The sequence below is a fragment of the Tripterygium wilfordii genome, chromosome 14 (genome assembly GCF_013401445.1).
Source record: "Tripterygium wilfordii isolate XIE 37 chromosome 14, ASM1340144v1, whole genome shotgun sequence".
NCBI lineage: Eukaryota > Viridiplantae > Streptophyta > Magnoliopsida > Celastrales > Celastraceae > Tripterygium > Tripterygium wilfordii.
Window position 1 is genome coordinate 9,332,920 of NC_052245.1, and position 24,473 is coordinate 9,357,392.

The window sequence follows — 24,473 nt, forward strand, 5'->3', positions numbered from 1 at the left end:
ATAAGGTATTTATTTCTTGAATTGTACCATCTCCATTAGATTCGCAGTTGCCGTTTAAATGTCAATGAAAACAATATCCATTAGCTATTTGTTTTGCTATGACAATAAACAAAAGACAAAAACAATCACTTTCTCATGTTGGTTTCTATTTGCCAGTGCTAGGTTTTAGTCATGGCCAACTATATGTTGCAGAGTTTAGGATAAAAAATAGGGATTGACTGAAGATATTGTTTGTTAATGATGAATAGCAATTATGTAATAGTATGTAGTATTCAAAGAGCTGTTTCAGGATAGGTATCTCATGCTATTTCAAACTTTCTATTATTATACATTTCAATAAATTATAGCTAGTAATTTAAATTAATGTAAAAAATGTCTCTTTTCCTAAGTCCACTTTATGTGTTAATATGTGTCAATTCTTCTATAATCAAGTATTCGTGCGTCGCACCGGTCCAAACACTAATAGTCTATATAAATGAATTGAAATTAGCTATTGAAATATTCAATCATAATTAATTAAAATTAGATTCAACATGCAATTAATTAATGTTAGAATTCTCAAAATAATTTTTGATAATAATTTTTGAATGGTTTAAATCTCTTCATATATATATATATTGATGAATATTCACCATATATTCTCTGAGGACAGTTGTTAAGAATTGGTCAAAGCGAATCATAGTATGCCATGTGTGATAAAACTCAATCCAACAGCAACAGTTTAAACCTCCAAATGAACCATAATTCAAGAGTAAAACGAACCCTCAAAATTGATCAAGAAATGCCTAAAAGCCAAAAATACAGCAAACAAATGTACGGGCAAACCAAAATTGTTTTACTAATCTGCACTTCATCTCTATCAACAGACTCTCACTCGGTCACACACACTATTCTTAATAGTAACAATCTCTAAACAAAATCTGAATATCAACACTAACGTTCTCCTCATCAACCGTACCTACAATTATTTTAGACAATGCGTTCATCAGAACATGCTAGTTAACGTTTAAGCTTTTGCCAAGGATGGCCCAGCTAGACATGTCTGCAAGAAACTGTCAATTACTCAACGGAGCTATATCATGTAGAGTTTTGACTTGTATCAAGTTTCAGATATATATGGGCACTAATCAGTAACCTCTACAATTGTATATTTTTATCATTTTGATACAAAAGTTGAAAGTTTCTCTTCTATCCTTTCAGTTGGAAAGTACTGGGAACTCATTTCCATCCCAGTACCCCAGTACACTTGAAGCTCTCAACTCGAGCAAGAGCAGAAACTAAACATGGGCTTTTCACAAACTAAAGAGAGGAGGGAGGGGAAGGTACAATAGTAGCAAAAGCCTGTTTTCAAGTACAAAAATCAGCAAGCACAATTAAAAACGGAATTCCCAAGGCACTTTGCTTTGGTTGCAATCTTTCTTATTCCTCCTGTTTCTGCATGAGAGAACCTTGCACTCGGAGATGTCTGAATTCTGTCCATAATATTGATCATAGGGGCGTCAAGAATTGCCTTAGGAAGGGACAATGCCCATTGCATTCCCCAAATTGCTAGTGGCCTCATATAAAGTAGGGATCGATAATGCCCATCAACGGTCCATGCCTCAGGAGTCTGAAACCAGTACCTTTAACATGAAAGAAAAATATTTCAACATGAACAAATATACAAGGGGAAACATAGATTAAAAATATAAGAAAATGCTACATAAATTCACTAGGAAGTGAGAAAGGAAGCACACATTTGTCAATCAAATGAAAGTAGATTGATAGTAAAGTGAAAATCTCATTCCCACTCAATATTGACAAGAATACAGGAACACAATAAAAATTCTAAGCCTATTTATGCATGGTTCTTATTTGTACCAAATGACGACAAGTTTGATCTGATAATTTAAATTTTGGTGGTACTGCTGAACAAGCATATTCACAAAACCAAGGAAGAAAAACTATAATTAAACATACAGGAATCAAGAAACCTTTCAACTGACTGATGGCTCCGTAGATTATAAAACCGAATTGATTCAATTAATAGTATTTCCTTGATCATTTTCTACAATATAACACTTCCATCAACCAGTCCATTTCAGATTCAAATATGTAAGACTGCAATTCTGGTAAATTAATGCAAAAATCTTCTAGATCACTGGGATCATTCAATATAATTTCTCATTTCAGCTTATAAGGGAAAAAGGAAATAAGATATGCTTAACATGAATTTCATCATTACTAACAACAGTCTCATTATTGATTAAAACAACTAGAGGAGGCACATCAAAAGGAATAGTGACAAAGGAGGAAAGAGGAGAAAAGAAGGGGAAAAATTGAGGTACGCATGTAGTAATCAATCATTATTAATCTTCCCAGGTCATTTACCATACTTAATATCTATGGACAACAAGAAAACTTCAGCGTAAGAGGAATTGCAAAAAAAGAGGGAAAAGGTAAGTGCCAAAAGCTACTGTCTGAGTGACATCATTTATAAGAGGAACTTACCCATAGCCCTCCTCTGACCAGCCGGCAAGAAAAATACCTTCAGCAGTAGCAAATCCCTCATCTTCCAAGCCAGCCTGAATCATGGCAGCAGCCACACCATAGGTAACACCAGTCCAAATTTCACGAGACTGCATGCAAGTCTCGTCCACTCTTCCATTGGGATGCATTCCATTTACAGCACCCATCCTGCCTCCTTTGATTTTCATTACATTGAAATCATACACTTTCCGAAGAGAACTTTTGATTTTAGAATCATCAAATAATGAAGGCAAGCCTGAAGATGCTGTATACCACTGGCCGGCCAGCTGATCTGCCTGAATAGATTTACTGTTACTACTTACCCCACTGTCATAATTGAAGTAAGAACCATTCCACAGCTTTGTTTCAAATGCAGATTTAGCTTTCAAAAGTTTGCTTTTGCACAATTCAGCAAAGTATCTGTCGCCAACTTGAATAGCCATTGCTGCAGCAGCTTGAAGTGCCGCAAGCCATAATCCACCACAATAAGCACTCACACCGTGAACTGTCCAGGTATCATATGTTTGATCTGGGAATCCATCATTTTCTATAAGGCCATCATTATCCCTATCAAATTGTTCCATGTATTCCATAGCAGCACGAACAGCGGGCCAAACATCAACCCCAAATGACATATCCCCGGTTGCAGCAAAATCTCTATATACCTGAAGCACAAACTTTGGGTTCAGATCCTTCCATCTGCTTGTATCATGTATGTTATATGCATTCATTTCATTCCAAGGATCATGTGTTCCCAGATCATGAGGAATTGCTCCTCTAACCTTGCGAATTCCAGTATTACCCTCTGCAAGAAATTTAACTTTTCTACCATCCTCAGATAAGACAGCTTTGGCAAAATCACGCTGGATACTGAGCTCAATTCGGGGAAACAGCTCGAGAAGTGCGAAGGATGCATAGAAGTGCACATCATATGTGCACCACATGATGTATTCCACACCTTCTAAGTATAGAAACCTACCAACATCATCGCCGTCATGTTTTTGGTCCAGCAACGCGGAAGGCCATGTAGAATGGTTTAGGTTCCCCCTCTCGGGGAGTGTTGTTGAATCAATGGAGGAAAAATTAGCATGAACTGGTTCTCGCTCATTTACTTCACCATTATAGTAAGCATTACAATCACCAGTAGTAGCATGCTCGGCAGATGCACTGCAACACACTTCAGTACCATTTCCATCGACATCTATCGTCCCTATGTTTGTTAGATGGCCATTTTCCATGTCTGCAGCTGGCTTCAACGAGTCTGTTGAAATGAACAAAGGGGTAGCAAATTAAAATGCATGATGCATCCTAACTTTTCTTACCAGAACATAGCAACATTATCAGAAAGCAACAAGTATCAATAGAAGCCCATATTCAATTTGTAGTTTTATAATGTGGTAGACAAAAGTCATTAGGAGAGTACCAATCCAAACTGTTCCACCAGCAACCAAGAAATAGAGCTCATTGAACAATGTGAACTTGTACCTGCAATAATTAGATAAAAAGTTGAGGGAGAAAAAAATGTTTACCACAAACCAAAATTTACTGTAGAAAATATAAATATATATATATATATATAACTATCAAAATTCTTATCCAGAGGCAATTATTTAATTAGACTAACATCCAGTATAGGGCCAATCATTTTTTTTCCTTCCAACAAGGAAGGGGTGTCTCAAAAGACAATCAGGAGTGTAGGCCTTAAGGCACAAGATTCAAAGGCCCCACATAGAACCATATTCGAGCGTGGCTCCAGGAAGCATGCACCTCTTCAAGCAAATGTATGCCTCTAATGCCTTCTACATATTTCTGAAAACACCCCTTACTCTTTTTTTGGTGATGGAGAACCCACCCAAGTTGGCCCACTCCGATACTCACCCTGCATGGTAAACTCCGGAGACAGCGGAACGTCAATACATGTCCTAGTCTAGCCGTAAATATAATCCAAAGCACAGAATCGAACCCAAGTACATGCGCCTAACCCACACAATTCAAGATCCGCCATGCAGCCATGCTACTCCATGGGGACTCACAACCTTTACTTTCTCTAGAAAATGATGCCCCTTGCATCCCTTGACATGGGCAAAACACACCTGGAATTTTATCTGTCACCTTTCTCAATCAAAACACAAGCATTTCAAGCCTACGTGAGGGGTTCAAGGTCTCTGCTTGTAGCAGCAAAAAGTAGATGCACATGCGCGGTGTGATAAGTAGGGAAAAGAGGGTATTGCAGATGTACGGAAAGCATAGGTGTAACCCTGCTTATGACTTGTGAGAAGAGAATCCAAGAAGTAAGGATAGGGAGGTAGGGGGAAGCTTTAGTTATGTCGGGGGGAAGCTTTTTTCCATTGCATGAAGTTTCTAAATTAGGAGGGAATGGGAGGGAGGTACTTGATCTCCTCCAAGATCCACTATTCTTCCCCTCGTACTTTGAGGAAATGAGGATAAGATTCACAACAAGTTTATAAATTTATCCTCGAAATTTGAATAGGTTACTAGAATTGTCAAGGTATATTTGTCATGCTATTCAGATTCCATTAACTCCCTTTCATGGAACTTCCAGACAATAAGAGATTAGCCATCCGCCTTAATTTCCCATCCCCTTTCTCTCCTTTCCTTTAAAACCCTTCAATCCCTCCCTTGCCATCCAAACTTCCAAAAAATTAGGCAATACATATTCATATTCCCAAAAGTATTCAAAAGATATAAACATCAAAAATTTAATCCATAGTGTTTTCAAAAGATGCAAACATCAAAGATATCATTGTAGGGCTTTTGCACCCTGAAATCAAAGCATACAACACCCTTTCACCCACTACTGATATGACAAATAATTTGTTTGAAAGGATAGTTGCTGAAAGCATTACCATTCTGGGAGCCTTGCACTCTTAAGGATTGGATTTTGCCATTTCTCAATCTCCTCCTCCCATCGCTTATAATCTGGTCCAGATTCAAAACTTTAGGATATACGACGGTTTAACACGGAAGCTTCAATTAACAAAAGAAAAAATGGCCCTTAACAGAATTTAAAACAAATAGGAAACAAAGAGACGTACTTGTAAGGGCGTCATGTACCAAATTCTGAGCTGCTCTTTCCGAAGTGCCATAAAATTTTGTGTATCTCCTGCAACAAAAAGAAAGTTGCATAGTAAAATACCATTATTATGCATAACACTTCTTTCAAGAGGTCCCATGACACAATTTTAAATTTTAATCAATATTTTTTATGTGCATTTCTACATCATGTTGCTCGACAACGTGTTTCGGAACAACGATTGTTGCCCATTATTTCAAGAGGCAGACTATCACATGAAGAGCCCCACTATAACATCAATCATCACTGTCAGATGTACAATTATTAAAATTTTTAGAACGCTCCTGAATGCTTCAACCATGTATCTTAGTGTGTAATTTTTTTCCTTATCCCAAAACCACAAAGCATTTCTGCATCTATAGGTGAATCGTGAAATATCAAAAGATTCAAAATAATATTCCTAATAAATGTGGTAAAAAAAGAAAGGGGGGAGAGAGAGGGGAAAGCAGGATAATACAATAACTGCGCCAGATAATTCATTCACAGGGAGCATTGTAAGGAAGATTGTACAGAAACCATGAACAGCAATAATGTTCACCATAGTTTTACCTATTGTAAGAGCTTCCCTTACAAAATTTTACTTTTGGAGATGACCATGCAAGAGCAAAAGCAATGGTGCACATTCCATGAGGTTCCACGCAAGCGGAAGCAGAAACTGCAGCACAATGCGCCTCCCCAGGCGAAGAAGGCATGCTTGGTCCAGATTTGAAATTTTCTTGATCAAATTTTCCATCCTTGAGACAGAAGGTAAAATGAAAACACGAAATTAAATTCCACTTTCTAACTGCCTAAAATCTCCACAATTGACTTGGGCTGCACATCAAGATAGCTCAAAGATAACTAAATACACAACATAAACTTTAATGATGTTTGCTAAGTGCCTCAAATGTCCATAATTGACTGGGGATGCACATCAAGAAACCTCCAAGATCACTAAAGACAACCCATGATGGGATATTAATTCCAACAAAAAAGTCTAAACTCCCAGAACAAGATGTACAAATTACAGATAAGACGATCACTCATTTTATTACAGTTGTACCAAAGTGAGCAGATAGAGAAATTCAATAAATTGTATTAAAACCACAAGGAACCAATTCAGTAAACCATACACAACCACCCGGAATCCTTACCTGTACCATGGCACCCCACATATCCTTAGCCGTAACACAACTTCCTTCAGATAGACCAAAACAAGGCAGAACAGTTACACTCACATTCTGAGTTTCACATGCGGCTACTGCAAATGTAACAGGTGGGTTGCCCTTTGCAGTCCTGAAACATTGTCATCCTAATTAGATTATTAGATTTGGTTCCAACTCAATCAAATGATTAATACAATGATATAAAACAAAAATACTATATATAACAACTTAGAAGGTATAACTAACTCAGGAAAAATTCAGCACAATGGCATAAAATGCTATACATAAACTAAGACCTAAGGAATTCCTTTACCCGATAAAAGCCAAATGGTAGAAGGGGGCAAAAGATCAGAAATCTACAACTGCATGATGCCAACGGCAGACACATGTTGCCACATAAAAGACCCAAAGCCCCGATTTTATAGAAACCTCAAATTTAAATAAGATTTTTATTGTTGAATGAAGAAAAAAATCAAACAATAGTATTACCAACCCACTGTCAATTTGAACAACGAATTTTAGGAAAAGAGAAAAAGGAAATTTAACTGCAAATAGTCGAACCAAAAATGTATACCCACCACACCATAATTCCGCCTGGGCTTTTTTCCCCTATCTTCTGTTTTTTTTTCCCATCCAACTACCCAAAAAGAGATATAAGGAGAACAGAATGCACACTTGCAAAGGCTCAAACAGGCGAGTGACTGAAAGTAGGTGCATACCAAAGGCAAGGTTTGTAGCAGAAATAAGGCCCAATATTTAGGTCGTCCCAAGCCTGGACTAGTTGAATTGAAGGGTAGCAATAACATCCATTTATAATTCTCAAGTATACGTACCCAGGCCTTTTACAAGCTCAATTGACCAAGTTTAGTCGAGTTTCAAGGCTGTTTCGGTAAAAATTCACTTAACACTTGCACAATTACGAGTCAACTAATAAAACTCAAATACGAATAATTGGGTTAACTTGACCCCATGATACAACACATAAATTTGCTCCTTTGGAATTGAAGATAAACTAAAAGAAACTGTAGACCATTAAATAAGTCTGAGCATTCCTATAATATGAACATAATTAAACTGTCCACTCTCTTGCAAAGTGCATCTTATTTGCTAAGATACATCAAAGGGCTAATGTTCGGCAAGTTTTTTGCTCTTGGTGGGTTAGGTTAGGACATGGCTTAAATAAATTGACCTTGTTAAGATTAGTTACTTTGTATTCAACCCAATGATTTAACTTCTTGATTCGAGGCATTTCATATCATATCATATAGACATATATATATATATTCTAACACTCCCCCTTACATGTAGGCTAGGCAATCCGACGGCCCAACACGTGCACAACAAATGAGGCCCAACACTAGGGCTACTCTCACAAAGGCCCACACTTGAAGCAACAACAAACTCACACAAAAGCCCACACTTGAGGCAACACTAAATTGGGATTTAAAATGCAGAAGCTAAAGTTTGAACTCAAGACCATGTTGTTTGAGAAGAAGAGAGAGTTGAGAGGAGAAAAATCTTACCTTCTCAATTGGGAGAGCCTCTTATTTATATCTTTTTACTCTAGGCTACTAAGCACCGATACAGGTGAGGGGATAGGGATACGGGGACAGGGGATAGGAGATATGGGGATTCATCAATTTTCTAAAAAATTAGGCTACGGGTGCAGTGAGATACAACTTATATAGTTAAATATTGTTTTATATATATTCATATAAAAATTTAAAGATATATGTACATATTATACATATATTTAATCTAATTTATATCTAGTCCTATTTAAGGTTTAAATGAATTTTCACAAATAATATTATTTTTATTATTAGTTTTTTTTTAAAACTTGAGAGGGGTTTTGCCTGCAATTATGCAAGGATCTATTAATAATTATTGCAGCTCCAAAATGAAGCCCATATGGTGTTGGGATAAGGCCTGCACTTGGCCCTAAAACAAACTTTGTTGACCTTTTTTTTTTTTTTTTTTTCCAAATGAGTCATTCAAGTTCAATAAGCCAAGCCCAAACAAATCAAGCACCAATCGGCCCAAAGTTTCCAGTTAGATCCATTGTAGAAATAGGGGTTAAACCCATTAACGGAAAGGAAGATCCAACTTGTTCCTTCTCTAGTCAAGTTCTCTCTCCATCTATTTTCTTTATTCTTCAATTTTGAATTTTTGGGTTTCCAACTTTAGATGATAACAGTTCCTTCGACTGAATCGAAGACGAATTCCCCAGCCGAATCGGGAACTCAATTTTTTTAATAAAAAAGGGGTGTGTGATTGGCGCAACCACGCCCCAAATGCACCCAGCGCTGGTGCGGCGACCTAGATGGCGAATCAGTGCTCATAGACTCTAGGTCAACTGAACACAACATAATAAGTTAACATGCGTCCAAGCCCGACAACCCACACACTAACAATCCTTACTTTCACTTTTTTTAACCAATTCCTTTGCTTTAAGCATTGTGTGCTACTTCAGACACTTTCACCTTTTATTTATGACAACGAAACATCCAAGAGAAATATGCAAACCAACCGTCATATATAGCAATTAGGGTTTGATGACTTGCTTGTGATGTAGAAGTACGCCGGAGACTCCATCCTCGCCTCTGACATGCATAAATAAAACAAAAACAAGAGATTTTTTAAAATAAAATTCTAATTACATAGTTACCTATGAAACAGGAAATACAACAAAAATACTCACATAAATGGTTCATTCACATGATCTCCTGACAAGTGCGAGATTCCCCCAATTGAGTTCTGCAAAATATAAAAACCAATTACTGAATAACCAAGGACCTGTATTACAGTTTCCAACTGTGATGAAGCATGAAACTAACCTCAAAGCAAGAAAAAATGTAGTAAATAAATAGACTTACAGCCCACGAAAAGACAAGGCTGACTTTTGCCCTTTCTCTCCCAGTGTTCACTAACTACAGGAGAAAGAAAATTAATTTAATGAGATAACAGTGTTCTCATATATTCTCATTCTTGGGCCAAAAAAAAAATGATTCAACAATAAATTTAAGTTATAATGTTCACTAATCTTATTTTGATGTTTCCTGAGACTGCACACAGGAAAAAACAGCTTTAAGGATTGTTAAGTTTACAGAAGAAAGAATCGTATTGGTACATATGGGTATCCAGGTGGTCAACGTGATAAAGATCCAAGATCATGCACATATAGTGTAAGTTGCAACAAAAGCATTTGGGTGACCATATCAGTGAAGTAGTAGAAGATAAAATGAACAGATGGAGTACTTTACATAACCCATCAGAAGAATTTCACCCACAAGATTGACCCCAGAACACCAGTATATTAAGTATTAACCATATCAGAACAGCTTTATATACCCTCACATAATGGTGTCAAGAAGAGAGAGATCTGAAAAGGATTAATGATTTGATTCTTTCGTTTTAGGTGATCACTCATAACTGTTAATCTCAACTCATTCTATAAGGACCACTACATCAACTAATAGCCCACCCTCCGGAAACATTCCCATAATCAGCAGGCTGTCAATTTTCCGAAATGGCAGAATATAAAGCATCCAAAATAAGGAAATACTTCAGTCACACATACAAAGTTCCACTGCCTGAAATTATACAGCTATTAAATAGGTTTTGATTACTAGAACACTGGTGTGCACATGATGTGACTTACAATAGTGAAAAAAGTCATCAATTTATGCTTCTTATCTAGGATACTGGTTTTGTGCCTCAGGAAACAAAACTCCTGTCATTTTGCAGAAGCGAACATACCGTATATACAAAAACTGCCGTAGGAAGACTGCTGTCTCTGTAATTATGTGGTATGAATGGTGATATCTGCCGACAAGATACTTTCAATTCTGGGTCTGGTTCACCTGCAAAAAAAAAGAAGGAAAAATCACATAGAACGATAATCAAAAGGAATAAAGGTTACACCAATGTCAAGCAAAAAGAAAACAAAGAAAAAGTACCATCATATATTGTCCATGCCCTAGGAAACAAAGCATGGTATGTGGAATGCTGCCCACTCAAATTCCAGCCCCAAGATGATATCCCCTTATCACCAGCCTTTCTGCAAGAGCAAGTGATCCATATTAGTTCTTTCTTTCTTACAATTCTGAAATCTCAAAAAGACATTACCGAATAGATGCTTTTTATTTTAGTACATTACTCTCTCAGAATTTGAATGGAACCAGTGTTTTAAAAGGCGGGTTCGGAAACCGAGGCGCTTGACTTATTTGAGGCGAGGCGTAAGCCTCGAGGCGTAACGAGGCGTAAGCCTCGGTAAGAATCAACAAAAAAACCTATATGCTTAATCTAAAATGTACATGTACACATTCAAATAATATAATCATATCAATTTATCAATTTATGAAGACATAACTCCATCCATCATCAATTCAAGTGATCGGCAGAGAAATTTGGAGTTGGACGCAGAATTAGAGAGAAAGTCTAATTGAATAAAGTCTTCAAGAATCAAAATAAATCAATTACTTCCAGCCATTCTCAATATGCTAAAGCTACATGTCTAAAACTAGTGGGTGTTGTGTGGATGACAGGATTTGAAATCTGTCAAAATTATCACCGCAAGTATCTTATATACTAAACGAACATTTTTTTTCGTTCTAGTTATCCTATGAAAGATGGAACTCCTCCAAGCCAGCTTCACATGCTCGCTTTGCAAATATTAGCAAGAATAATAAGAAAACAGAATCAATAAAGATCTGAAGACTGAAAATCGTACCTTCTATTCAAGATCTAGGGCACAAGTCGCACAACACCAACAGAGAGTTAGAGAGAGAGAGAGTATGTATGAAGCTGAAAATTGATTCGATTCCTTGGACGATTTGTTTGTTAGAAAGAGAGAGAGTCTTCGAGAATTTGTCTCAAGAATCGTCGTCCTCAGTTGGAATGGCCTCGCTGGGTTGTTTGTGTTTTTATTCTTTGTGGGCGTTGCTTTTGATAAATTGTGGTGTGTCAACAATTACGCCTCATACGCCTCAGGCATATGAGGCGTAAGCCTCACAGGCCTTTATCAAGGGCGTACGCCCGGAGGCAGCTCGAAGGCGCCTCTCCTTGAGGCGCGCCTCAGGGCGTACGCCCTGACCGCCTTTTAAAACACTGAATGGAACTAAAACTATTTCTCCCACTTTCAAAGAATTACAGTTCACAATCTTGCTTTATCTGTATGAATTATAGATAGCATCTATTTTCTCGCTGAAGTTATTGATAGATCATTCAAAAATTCTAGGTTGAGGTCTCCACAATTTTATGGAAGCAAAGGGAGTCTCCTAATCCCAGATATCTGGCGTGCATGTTATTGTTCTTTATTTTGGGAGTGGTTTCCTAGTCTCTATATTTAGGTTTGACTGATTATTCAGTATTTATAGGTCAATAAGATCTCTTTTATGGGATTACTAGTTTTTCAAGAAGTTTCCTCACTAAAGAATTATAATCTTATAAGGATTAGTTTGTAGTTTGTACCCAGTGTACAAGAGCGAATTTACAATTTTTTGCGCTTCTGATACTGTGATTGCGCTGCTTTTCAGTGTGATTCAACAGGATTAAACTAATTTGTCAGGTATGTTCTTTCTATCAAGAAATTATGGTACTTTTTACATAACTACTAGATGCCAAAAGGCCATCTGAACGTCCTCCAATCTCTTCCTCAAATCAATGTCCTAAAATCAACGTTGTATCTCAAAAGTCTGCTCTTAGAGCACTTACAACAGTATCTGTAAACTTATGCAAGTAGCTAAAATAGAGACCAAAAGAAGAGAGTTTGATAAAATGGTGCTGCATCAGAATCTGTTATGTACATGTAAAATACAGATTTTGCCAAAAGAATCTCTAGAATTACTACATCACTATTGCAACCTCTAAATATAAAACATAATATAATATTACTTTATCCTCTCTTTTCTCTTCTCACACAAAAAAGTGAGCGACACGATATTCCAAGAATTTTTAAAGTAAAGAAGTAATAACTTAATCTAAAAAGGAATTTATGATAGAGATACAGATGCAGTTGTTGTTGAATAGAGATGTATATAGTCAAAAAGTGGTGTTTGAGTAAGTAAAATAGATAATCTATTAATATTTAAGAGACCCCGATGTGAGTGCTCTAATGGTTTCAGCATATCAATACCAAAAAAGTGATAGTCAAAGAAAGACAACTGTAGCTCCCAATGCTACAATTATTTTGATTCTGCTCCTTTAAACTCAATCATATTCAAGTCCTATATAGACCTTGTGCAATATTACTCGTTTCTGACTCCACTCTCCTTGTAAGAAACAAAACCAAAGGGTTAAAGCTCAAGACTACCATCTTTGCACAACCAAACAAAAAGGGAACTTGTTATTTTTGAACTTGTTGCCACTCTCATGCCTAGAAAATAGTTCCAACTTCTAAGGCTGCTCTTGATTAGGAAAAAAGGCATTGCCTATTTGGAATAACTAGTAAGAAATCCTTCTAGCTAGGTTGATATTTGGAATAACTATCAAGAAATCCTTCTAGCTCAAAGGTTGCAGGTGCTATAAGAATTAGTAACATTGAATAGTGTCAATGGCAACAATTCTCATTAACAGGTGACAGCTTGAAGACAGGAGACCATTTTCTTCCAGAATCATGATGATAAATCTTTTAATTTTATTGTCTTATTTCTTTTGAAATCTTAATGATAAAGCTTCACAAAATTATCTTACCCAATGCCTTCATGCTGACCTGGAGCCAAAACTGATGCATATTTTTTAGTCCCTCCATCTCGAGATATAAAGATCTGCAGCAGTGCCACAAAAAACAGAGAATCATTCACTTTGTTATGTCCAAGACTTTTGATAGCATGGAAACAGCCAAATCATGTCACATAAGTGAGTACATGTTTCAGCATCTACTGCTCATATGTATCAAATAATGTCACAGGAGAAGGGCGGAACAAGCAACCAAGGTTGTTCAAGTGAATAACTTCAGATAGAAGTAAGACATACCAACATACATAGCAGATAAAATCATGGAATAGATAACAACCTGCAATTACAATGAAATACTAATAGCAGGTTGAGTAAATAGTTGAAGGGACAGGGCATTACAGAAAACTGATTGGCCATGACAGGTGAAGCTTCACGTAGACCTGGTATAATTTGCCACTGCCTGAACTCACCCCTAAAACCTCTTGATATGCTGCCGCTTCTGTGACAAAATTGATGTTGAACCATGAGACAGATAAACAAGAAAACAGGTTAAAAAAGCATCAAAATTGAGACACTACACACCCCATCCCTCCTAGTGGAACTCCCAGCGATGCTGATGGCTTGCAACTTTCACGGGTGAAGGGATCAATAGGTGCTTTCTGGACAGGGAGACAATGTTTATCATGCAGTTATTTTACTAATCATGAATTAAAAAAAACTTTTTTCAAACATAAATTTGCATTTAAGGAGTATATGAAATAGCGTTGAAAGCATGGAGAAATGTATATCCATTATATGGAGTTATGGACAATTTGAGAAGATTACCCTTCCATGAGAGGCCTCCTCCCTGACATAAGACCACAGGCGTATACCCAGTCGAACCTAAAATTTAAAGTCGAAAAACCACTGAAAAAAATAAACGAAAAAAAAAAGAGAGACAGGATTCATCACAGTCCAAGTAATCACAAAATGGTAGAAAGAGCATCTCACTGACCAATTTTATTGCTTCCCTAAAAGTAACGGTAAATTCTTTGAGAATGTTTGCATGGCTGTTTAGTCTTCTTCTCCAGGCTTGCTCTGGCGGAGCAGCACTATCAAAATCAAGCTATAGAGAAGCATGAAGAGGAAAAATTAGTTAAAAGGCAGGAGTTGAAAAATGGTACTCTTAAGTCCTAGCTGAAACAAACTAGTACGCAAAAGACAATTGGCCACACAAAACTGGTTTATTCTTGTGAGATGCAACACCCACCCTAGATGCCTACCCATCATTCCAATATTTCAAGTTGGATTTTATGTCTTCATCCAATATGATTAATCTGATTTGAAAATCCCCAAATTATTGAGCAACGACTAGCAGATAATTATATTCATTGAACAAAACCTCATAGAACTACTTCTATATGCGACTTCGAAATCCTGAATTTGAGACATAACTGGTCACAAACTAAACTCTAGGCTCATAAATGTATTTATACACCTGACGAGGGAAAATAATTTATTGAGGTTAGATATGAGGGATTAAGTACAAAGACCATTATGTGAATAGTATAAGTGTTTAGCGATCTAGTTTGAAGAAACTGCATATATCTATTAACTATTAAATATGCATGCCTGACAAGAAGAATGGAATTATCCAATTTCTAATATTTGCACCTCTTGAGAACTGACCACTAAGTAATTACTCACAGTACGAAAATTATAATTAATCTAAAAGAAAAATATGCAAAATGCTTGGTTGTGTGGAATAACAACTCACATCTTGGCATTATTTCACGTATGGACCCGGTGGAGTTTTCACAAAAGAAACTTAGTAAGAATAACCACCGAGACACATAATTAAAGTTTCATTCATCCTAAGTCCTAACCATTTTCTCCAATAAAAGCCACAACAACTGAATCAATAAACACTTCCAAACCTCAAGAACTATACAAAATAACTTTTGGCAAAAATAGCATTATCTATCTAAAGGAACTTATTGAGGTTGTTCATTACACGCAGCCAACTGATGACCTTTACCCGCAATAAAACCAATAGTGAGAGAAAAGGGTATTAATAAGTACAACACAAGCATTTTATATATCCAAGATCAGTAATGCGCACTCACAAAACTGGGAATACCGACGCTAACCAGATGTCCATATTTTTTGTTTGTCTTTGTTTTTGAAATGATTAAAGATGTACATGGAAGTTGAAACATAGTTGTAATAGGATCAAGTTTGAGGAGTTTTTGAATCTGCCAGATGCACTACTGACCACAGCAAAAAACTATGCTAAATGCAAGTCCTTCTTACTCCTTGTTATTGCATTTTAAAAAGTTAAACCTATTACAACTATGTTTCAACTTCCATGTATAATCATTTCAAAAACAAAGACAAACAAAACAAAAATTGAGAACATATAGCAACTCAATCACAAGCTCCTAGGATTATCCACAACGAAGAACAGAGGGACGCAAACACAGATCCTCCGTTTCCGTTTTACCGGACACAAATTTCAAACTTAAATCAAACTCTACTATTTAAATTGTCTTCACTTCATCAATAAATTTAGCAACCAAAAGCAAAATCATAATCATAATCAATACCGGATTGAGGCTGTGATCCTACAAGCACAAGAAGGCTTGATGAAAGGATTAAAAAAATAATGCAAAATTCTTACTAATTGCAAAGTGTTTCTGCTGATGTACTCCTCGGGCGGCCATGAATTCTTCTTACAGTTGAAAAGATTGCCGCTCACCATGTCGACTAATTCAACACCAGAGAAACTCTTACACAAATTCCACACAATCCAAAATCCTCAACAACATCTATCATCAACTACACCGACCAACGCCTCTTAAAACCGAATAAAATCTCCGAAAACTTCCCTTCCGGACCAATCAACCAAAAATCTATACACTAAAAACAAAGTAAACTTCACACAAAAACAACGACTTCCTTTTCTTCAAAGATCTTCTAAAATCTCAATCTCCCTTTCTATCTGTCCCTCTCTACAGGAATGCAAACACAACAACAAAAACAATCAGAGTCTTGGAATCTTAGAGAAGAGAATTGGATTCGATTCCACCTAATCAGTGGAAACAAAAGAACGGAGTTGTCGCGATTCAACAGAAAACGAGGGAGAGATTGATTCTGGATTGGCGACGGTGTAGGCGTGGCGAGCAGAGGATCAGCCGCCTGTAGCCTTTAGCGCCTGCGGTTGACAGGTGTGTTCAAATATTACACCCTGCTTTGGGCTTTGGAATTTGGATCCCCAGAAATACGGACGTTTGAGACCCTCCCCTTCCCCTTCATCTCCTGCCAGCGAACGTAGGTGTAGGATTAAACCGATTATTTAAAAAGTGATCAACAAAAACTAAAAAATTTGATCAACACAACCAAGGGTTAAAAGTTACACTACACCCTGTAGTGCACTACAGGGCCCACTTATCCCTATACATGTATCAATGTATCATGTTGTATGTGTTGAATTCGAAGCAGTCTCCTGAAGAAATTGAATTTTTATTCGTCATAGAAAATAAAATGGTGTTTCTAGATAAATTTTAATTATATAATTTGCAATTTCAAAACCCATGGTGACTTTCTAGCTGTGTGAGGGGAAAGTTGAGGGGATTTGTGGTTTTACGAGAGTGCGCCATCCATGCCGACTACCGAGTCACCGACTGGCCAATGATGTGCAACTTTCGGTGGGCACCAAAGTTGACCGCCCACAGCCACCAAAAAAATTTCAAGAGGGGGAGTAATTTCATATTATTTCGATAGTAGGAATGAGCGTTAAGTGGGGTGAAGAACGAGAAATTCTCCTCATTTACTTTTCAACTCAATATTTTTATAATCTTCAATTTAGGAATTTGTGAGGTGAAAAAAAATTATTTATTATTTTCTAAATTATACATAAATTTTTTTTACTCATTTCAACTATAATAGGGATATTTTTGTGTAATCCTCATGGTAGTTCACTGTCATCTTCAAATACACTAAATTCTGATTTTTTTTTTAATAAGCCTAAATTCTCAATGTTAACATGTCAATTCTAAAGTTTTCAAATCCAATTTCTGCTAAAACGATTTACCTACTCAACCACCTGTAAGGATTCCTAAACTTGTTCTAATTGTCAAACGTCTTGTAGTTTGTAGTTGAAAAAGGAAAAAGGAGACGATAAGGAGCGTGTACATGTAATAAGAGAGTTTGTTAGTGTTTGGTACATACAAAGGATAGGATCCACTTAAGTGATAACTTAGTGGTAAATCTTTTTTGGACCAAATAATATAAAATCGGAAGGTTACGAGTTTGATTCTCACCGAGAGTAATATCATTGTGGTCATGCGCTGGTTTTGACTCAACTTACCCTGTCATCAGGTGAAAAACTTTTGTGTATGTAGGTCTGACAAACTAGTTTATATTTATATTAAATGTCCAAAATACAAGTTTGTATGATATCATTCTCGATTATGCAAAACAAGTGTACAAATGATAGGATAAAAGAATACAAAACTCAATCATAAACAGTTATACAGTGACATGGTATTGTTAATGAACTTTTTAATACCGCAACTACCCTCTGTTTTCTTGTACGGCCTTTATCCTTTCTTACACCAAACACAATATAGTAGTAAAATTTATCTGTTGATATTCTACACAATATGGTAGTAGAACACAATACAGTGCACCAAACGAGCCCTAAAGTGTTATGTACTGTAAATTGCTTTCATCTTTAACCCCCCATCCCATTTTGGTTATTTCATCTATTGATATTCCACACCTGAAAAATTAATTATCGAAGTTGAAGATTCCATCAAAGTAGGATTATTTCAATTTGTGTGAAAGAGTTGCATCACACATTTGGAGACCTCCAACTTTTGGACCACCCACTTTTATTTGAAAGGACAAAAGTCAATAATAAAAAAGGAGCATGTTGGGACCGAAAAATAATTGCGAACGGTGACCACGCACAAAGCCCGTTACACGGCCATCCATATTGGAATCCACCTAAAAGCCACCGACGCAATTGTGAGCCACTGAGCCATCACAATAAGTTGACTCTTTTGACAGTGTGTTGTGTTTAAATCTCCTATGTTTAGATGAGACGAGTTACAAAATTACAGTGAGGTGATATGAATTGTTGTGACAAATAATATTTGACATGTTATTAAAAGTACTGTGGTGAGATGAGCAGTAAGGTTTAATAATTTTCATTGATATCAATTAATTTTTGATAGATTTACTTATGTGAAAATATAAATAAAATAATAAAATTAGTTAAGAGTAAAACTAAAAAAAAAATCACGTATTTTGAAGCATAAGTTTGAAATGGAAGCAACTCCCTATAATTTCAGCTTTAAACTCATAACGATGCGATGATACCGTAACACACCGTTCAGCCAAACATTTTTTTGTCCGAACGTGGTGCATTCAAACCAAAAACAGTGCATTTCGCAGGTGCACACAATACCAGACGCACCCGTACCCCACCCCTCATAGGAATAAAATCCATGATTTCAAGGTCCTCGGCGAGTTTCCTAACCACTTGACTAACATAACATATGATGATTCTTAACCTCTACCAAACAAGGTGTCCCTTCTTGAGTTTGACATTCCAAAGCTATCAAAATTTTCCAGGCTAATGTAATTGTTTTAACAATTCAATAGGTCGTAGGACAAAAAAGTAACAACTTGAAAAGTCCACACCACAAATTTAGGTGTTATGTAGAAACTAATCACTCAACTTAGACGCGGTCAAATCTGGAGGGGAATAACAAAGTATATACTGAAAGGTGTAAAGAGATGAAGAAAAATATACTTATAGACTAGCTAAAACACAATAAAGAAAAATTAGAGATCTAAATCATATAAAATGCATCATAGATATAGATAATAGAGTTTTGGGGAAGGACATATGAATTAACAATAGGTGGGTGGAGAAGTTCCTTCAATGAACTCCTTAACAAAGGTCATGTTATTAGAGAGAAGGGAAATTCATGTTAGTTACAAAAATGTCACCGATCTTCCAAGAGAATTTTATAAAACAGGTTAAACTTGTTTTTTTTTCCCCTTTTTGGTTTTTCAAAAACTCTCCAACCAAACAAATTTTCACTTCCATTTAATTTTTAAAAACATAAAACAGTTTTTAAAACTGTAATCAAATATACTCTTACAATATAGAGATAACGGTGTGACAGTGAAGAGAATCGAAATAACTTGGATGGGAGAGGGTAGGAAGCAAAAAGGAGGAGCTAAAAAAAACATTTCTTGAAATAGTAAAAAATATTTTGGATTTAATAGCAGTTGATGGAATTACTATCATAAAGAGAAATAAATGACGAAAATAAATACACGTAATGAATTCGAGATAAAAAAAATAACGGGTAAAACAAAGAGAATCGGGATAGGGGGCCTGCAATCCCCCTACGTACAATTGATTAGAATCTTTTAAATCTTAGCCGTTAATCCATGAGATGTACACGTGTCACCATCTTCAAAATCATCTCTTCATTTATTTCATTTTTTCAAGAAGTTTAAAAAGCTGGACCATTCTAGAAGGAGAAGGAGGTCCTCTTCTTCTCCAGTCTGACTCTTCCGATTTGTAGAGTTGGGTAGGAGAATCAAGATAAATGACTTGGGGATTTCCTGCCGGAGTTCCCTCATCGATCTGCAGTCTGCTTGGAATGGGTATGAATCTGTGTTTGAAAATGGATAAGAAATGAGCACCTGATAGGGACGAAAATGGGTACGAGATGAGTATCTGATGGGCATGAAAATTGGAAGGAGATATGAGCACCCGAGATAAGCAAAGGAGGATGAAGGTTTAATGGAGAGGGGAAATGTTGGACAGTGGAGGAGATAAAATAAGCTGGACAATTTCTCAACCATTAGATTAAATAGACGGTGGAGATTTAAAAGACTCTAATAAATTGCAGAAACGATGATTGCAGGCCCCCTTATCCCGAAGGGGTGGCTTCCAATTGATACTTCCTAAAATTATCTAGCACTGCCTGGGAGTAAGACATGTTTCAATTGTGTCTTTTCAGCTAATAATTTGCACATAATTTGATCATTTTGCTTCCTCCACCATACATTCGATGAACATTTGTCACAAACTAATAGACATGTGCCCGCATACACACAACTAGAGCCAAAATTATTTTCACTTTTGATTGGTCAAATTTCTCCAACTGCGATACGTATGTGTCACACTCTTAGGATGAAATATCCCACATCGGTTATAAATCAAGCAAAGTGCCTGTATATAGGAGCAAGCCCCCTCTCCCCTTAATAGGCCTTTTAGGGGAGGCCCAAGAGGGCCCAGAAATATTTACACGGTATGGGAGTCACAGGTGTGCGCTATTATCAACTTGAAAGAGAAACTAATTAAGCTGTGAGCATTACCCTGCCACGTGGAAAATATCAATGGCTTATTCAGTGTAGATCTTGTGTGAGCTGGAATATTCTACAAATTATAAGTGCAATCATATCAATGTGGGCTCACAACTTTACATCAATCACGTGTAATATAAATTAATTTTATAAATAAATTCATGTCATTAGTCAATAATCAATTAGTCTTTGCTAATTTACTATTTTAGAATCTTAAATTTATCATTTATGTTTGGATTAAATATATGATAAGATTTGAGTAAAATATAAATTTATTTCCTAGTTAAGATGTGTTTGCTCTCTTCTGCATCGGACATGACATGAGATCAGTCGATTCCGACACTTGGGATATGAGTGTTTGAGTTTTGGATGATGATGATGATGTGTTTAGGTGTGTCAAGACTTGTTGTCTCAGTCCAAAGATTTTTTATATGAGAGTGCACCAAATCTGACTTTTTACCAAACGAGTTGTGTGCAATCTAAGAATACAAAAACTGTTGGTTCGAGGTTGCCTTCCGAGAAAAAGACTTAAAATTTAAATAGTGTCAAGTAAGAAAGGCATGAGATAGTAGGAAACTAACACCGGAATGAAAGAACTCATATTGAAATGAGATGAAAAACAACACATTGGTGGAATGCATTAGAAATTTCATTAACTTGATACATCTTGGAATGTATCGGGGCATGCTTTGCAAGGTAAAACAGAAACATAGCCACTGAGGCTACAACCAAGTAGGCTTGAAAAGGAAAGGGCTAAACTACGAACTAGTTGGCCTGAGCCATGCTAATTGTAAAAATAAATGATCGGAGTCATCGTCCAAGAAAGCAATAAAGGTTTATAAACGGAGAGTTTGTGTTTGATGTGAGATGAGTGTAAATCTCTCTTCTTTTTCCTTTTATAGTCTTCATGGCGATCATCGTGATCTTCAACTTCTCTTCTCTTGACACGACTGAACATGTTCTGCCATGGGAGATCATGAGAAGTCGTGGGAAACCATCTTCCTTCTTGTTGCTAGGATTGTTGGGTCAAAACTCTTCATGATTGCAACTCCTTCATGGTGATGAGCTTCATGGCGGGAATCCCTAGTTGTGCTCCTTCTTTAGGGTGGATGTGGGGGTACTGAGAACATGCACCCTATTCCACTTTCCTGGATTGTAGGTCTTGTGGCTGTGATTGAGAAAAATTGGCTAGAGTTGAAGTAGAGTTGCATTCAATCAAGTGGAGTTCAACAAAGTTCAATTATTGATCAAGCATTGCAAAGATAAAAGGGGGAGCTAGAGATATCGTGTGATTAAAGGAGGAGCTTCACTTACCTAATATGCAGCCAAATTCAAGGGTTTGAGTGATTGCTAGCTTGTGAAACTAAGAGGAGAAGAGAAGACTTTTGAAGCTAATTTTGTTACCATAATTACCAGAGCCGAATTCAAGGTGATTTCCTATTTCATGAAGACGAATTAGGGATTTGACAAAAGGAGATTTTGAAGTTGATTCTCAATCAAAGCTAAAGGAGATGGATTTCAGAATTAATGAGAAGAATCAGTCTCTTACCATATTGGTTAAAAGGAGCTGAATTTGTCTCATGTTTTAAAGAATTTTTCAGCTGTCTACTACAAGTCAAATTGAAGATCTATATTTTCCTATTGGTGAAGATATTCTCAAGTCAAGATGTCTAGAAATTCAAGAGGAGAATCAAAGCCATCATTGTTGATTTCATGAATCCAAATCAAGGAAAGTTTGATTTTTCTATTGTGAAGCATTATTACCGAGAATCAAGAGATTTTCCTACTCTACATGGAGCCAATTCAAGACTTGATATTCTAACTTTTAAAGATGCAAAAGAAGGAAGCTTCGATTAAGAAGCTGAATTCTATATTTATAAGAATCATATTTTAAATTTGAAAAGGGGAGGACACTCTAGCTGCCTATATCAAGTCAAAAGGATGATTTCATTTCTTATTTGGTGAAAGACTAAATTGGGGCATTTGGTCAAAAATGTATTTTTCGTCTCTCAATTATGGGCAAAAATGAAACTCAACCCATAATTGAGGCACAAAAAATACTTTTTTACCACTTAATTGTAGGCAAGTTTCCTATTCCATAAAGATATTTATGGGACGAAATTGCTGAATTCATAGAGAGAATATTACAAAGCTTAAATTGCCAAATTCAAGAGAAAAAAAAGTTGCTGAAATTGTGAAGAGACTTTGAGGGCTTTCACACCTTATATGGCACACCAATATTGCAACATATTCAGCAAGTGAAAGATTTGGAAGAACTTGTGCTAGCCGATTCTTTCATCTATTATTCTCTTTCAAGCAAGCAAGCAAGCTTACATACGATAAGTTCTTCAAGTCGTGAGCCTATAGATATATCCATTGTTGTTCTTTCTAACCTCCTATACTCAAAATTGTTATCCTACCCGTGAGGTATATTCGTTGTATTGAGAGAGTTCCATATCTCATTCGCTTAGTGCTATTCTTGTGAGAACCCATTTGAATTCTATTTGTAAAAGTCCTTTTGTTGGGCACAAACCTTGTTGAGGTTGAGTTTGAAGGAATTCTTGAAATCCTTGGTTAGCTTGAGAGAGTTCTTGAAACCCTTAGTGTATTGAGTTTTGTGGAACTCTTGTAAAAACCACACCACACCCTTAGTGGATTTAACTCCTAAGCAAGGATACTTAGGGAGTGGACGTAGGAGGACTTGGTGAAATCGCCAAACCATAATAAATCGTTGTTTGCATTTTTCTTAACCCTACGCCTTCATATTTCGTTTTATCGCACTCTATTGGTATTTTACTCTAATTTCACAAATTCGGTCAGTTATATCTTTTTGGTGTGCAAAATTATTTTTGTGGACTGGTGATTTGGATTTGCTTCATATTGTATTTATTTTGTCATATTTAAATAACTAATTCAATTAGGTGTGCAAAATTGTTTTTCTATTATTGTTTATTGGGAAATTGCATGCTAAATCGTCAAGTGGTGAATATGGTGATAAAGGACTTGTTCTTCATTCATTTACATAATTGATTAAAATAGTACACCTGTAACTAGGATTTGTATCATTGAATCTTATTTTGTCCTTGTGTGATCCGAAGTACATATACTTGTTTAGGATTTGATTTTTGTATATATGCATATATCATTAGTGCGTGCTTCATTGACTCTCTTGTGACCTATATTATTTATTTTCATTTTATTTCTCTTATATTACTTGCATAAATACTTGCTTGAATCATAATAGGGTCAACGGTTAGAGACCAATTATTGTGTGCCTTCTGTTTCGTGTGACGAGTTTTGTTAAAGAAGATTCTTAATAGGAATTTGGGACACAATTCACCCCTCATGTGTGGCCTAGGTCCTTCAGCAGTCACCAAGCATCTCCCAACAAAAACCAGGAAGAAAACCGCTCGATCATCTCTCCCAATTGATTGAGCGGCTGCACCTAGGTCTTATTTTAATCTGATGACGAGCAGAATCGGATAACTTGACTTCTCGATTCGTGTGTCCCAGTTAGCCAGACAAAGGATAAAATAAGTTGTTCTTCTCTGCAAGTGTAACAAAAGTGAGCTAAAGGGTTCCCGAGGTGTTTCTCAGGGGAGCCACTCCGACGCTCAAGTTAGCTCTGTAATAAGGTGAATTTAGAGATATTGCTCGGTATGCAAAGCTTTCTC

General features: G+C 36.4%; 1 protein-coding gene across 1 annotated transcript; it reads right to left on the minus strand.

Annotated features, from left to right (window-relative positions):
* Window positions 1-1,115: 1,115 nt before the first annotated feature.
* LOC120014379 (non-lysosomal glucosylceramidase) lies at window positions 1,116-16,165 on the minus strand. The gene is made up of 18 exons (XM_038866321.1): window positions 16,085-16,165; window positions 14,420-14,530; window positions 14,251-14,307; window positions 14,008-14,084; window positions 13,825-13,924; window positions 13,441-13,514; window positions 10,707-10,807; window positions 10,507-10,610; window positions 9,624-9,677; window positions 9,449-9,504; window positions 9,312-9,350; window positions 6,736-6,877; window positions 6,152-6,336; window positions 5,565-5,632; window positions 5,376-5,448; window positions 3,932-3,993; window positions 2,491-3,769; window positions 1,116-1,622 (listed from the first exon to the last, which is right to left on the minus strand). The coding sequence occupies exons 1-18, from the start codon at window positions 16,163-16,165 to the stop codon at window positions 1,361-1,363; spliced, it is 2,925 nt and encodes a 974-aa protein (XP_038722249.1). The 3' UTR covers window positions 1,116-1,360.
* Between the last annotated feature and the right edge of the window lie 8,308 nt (window positions 16,166-24,473).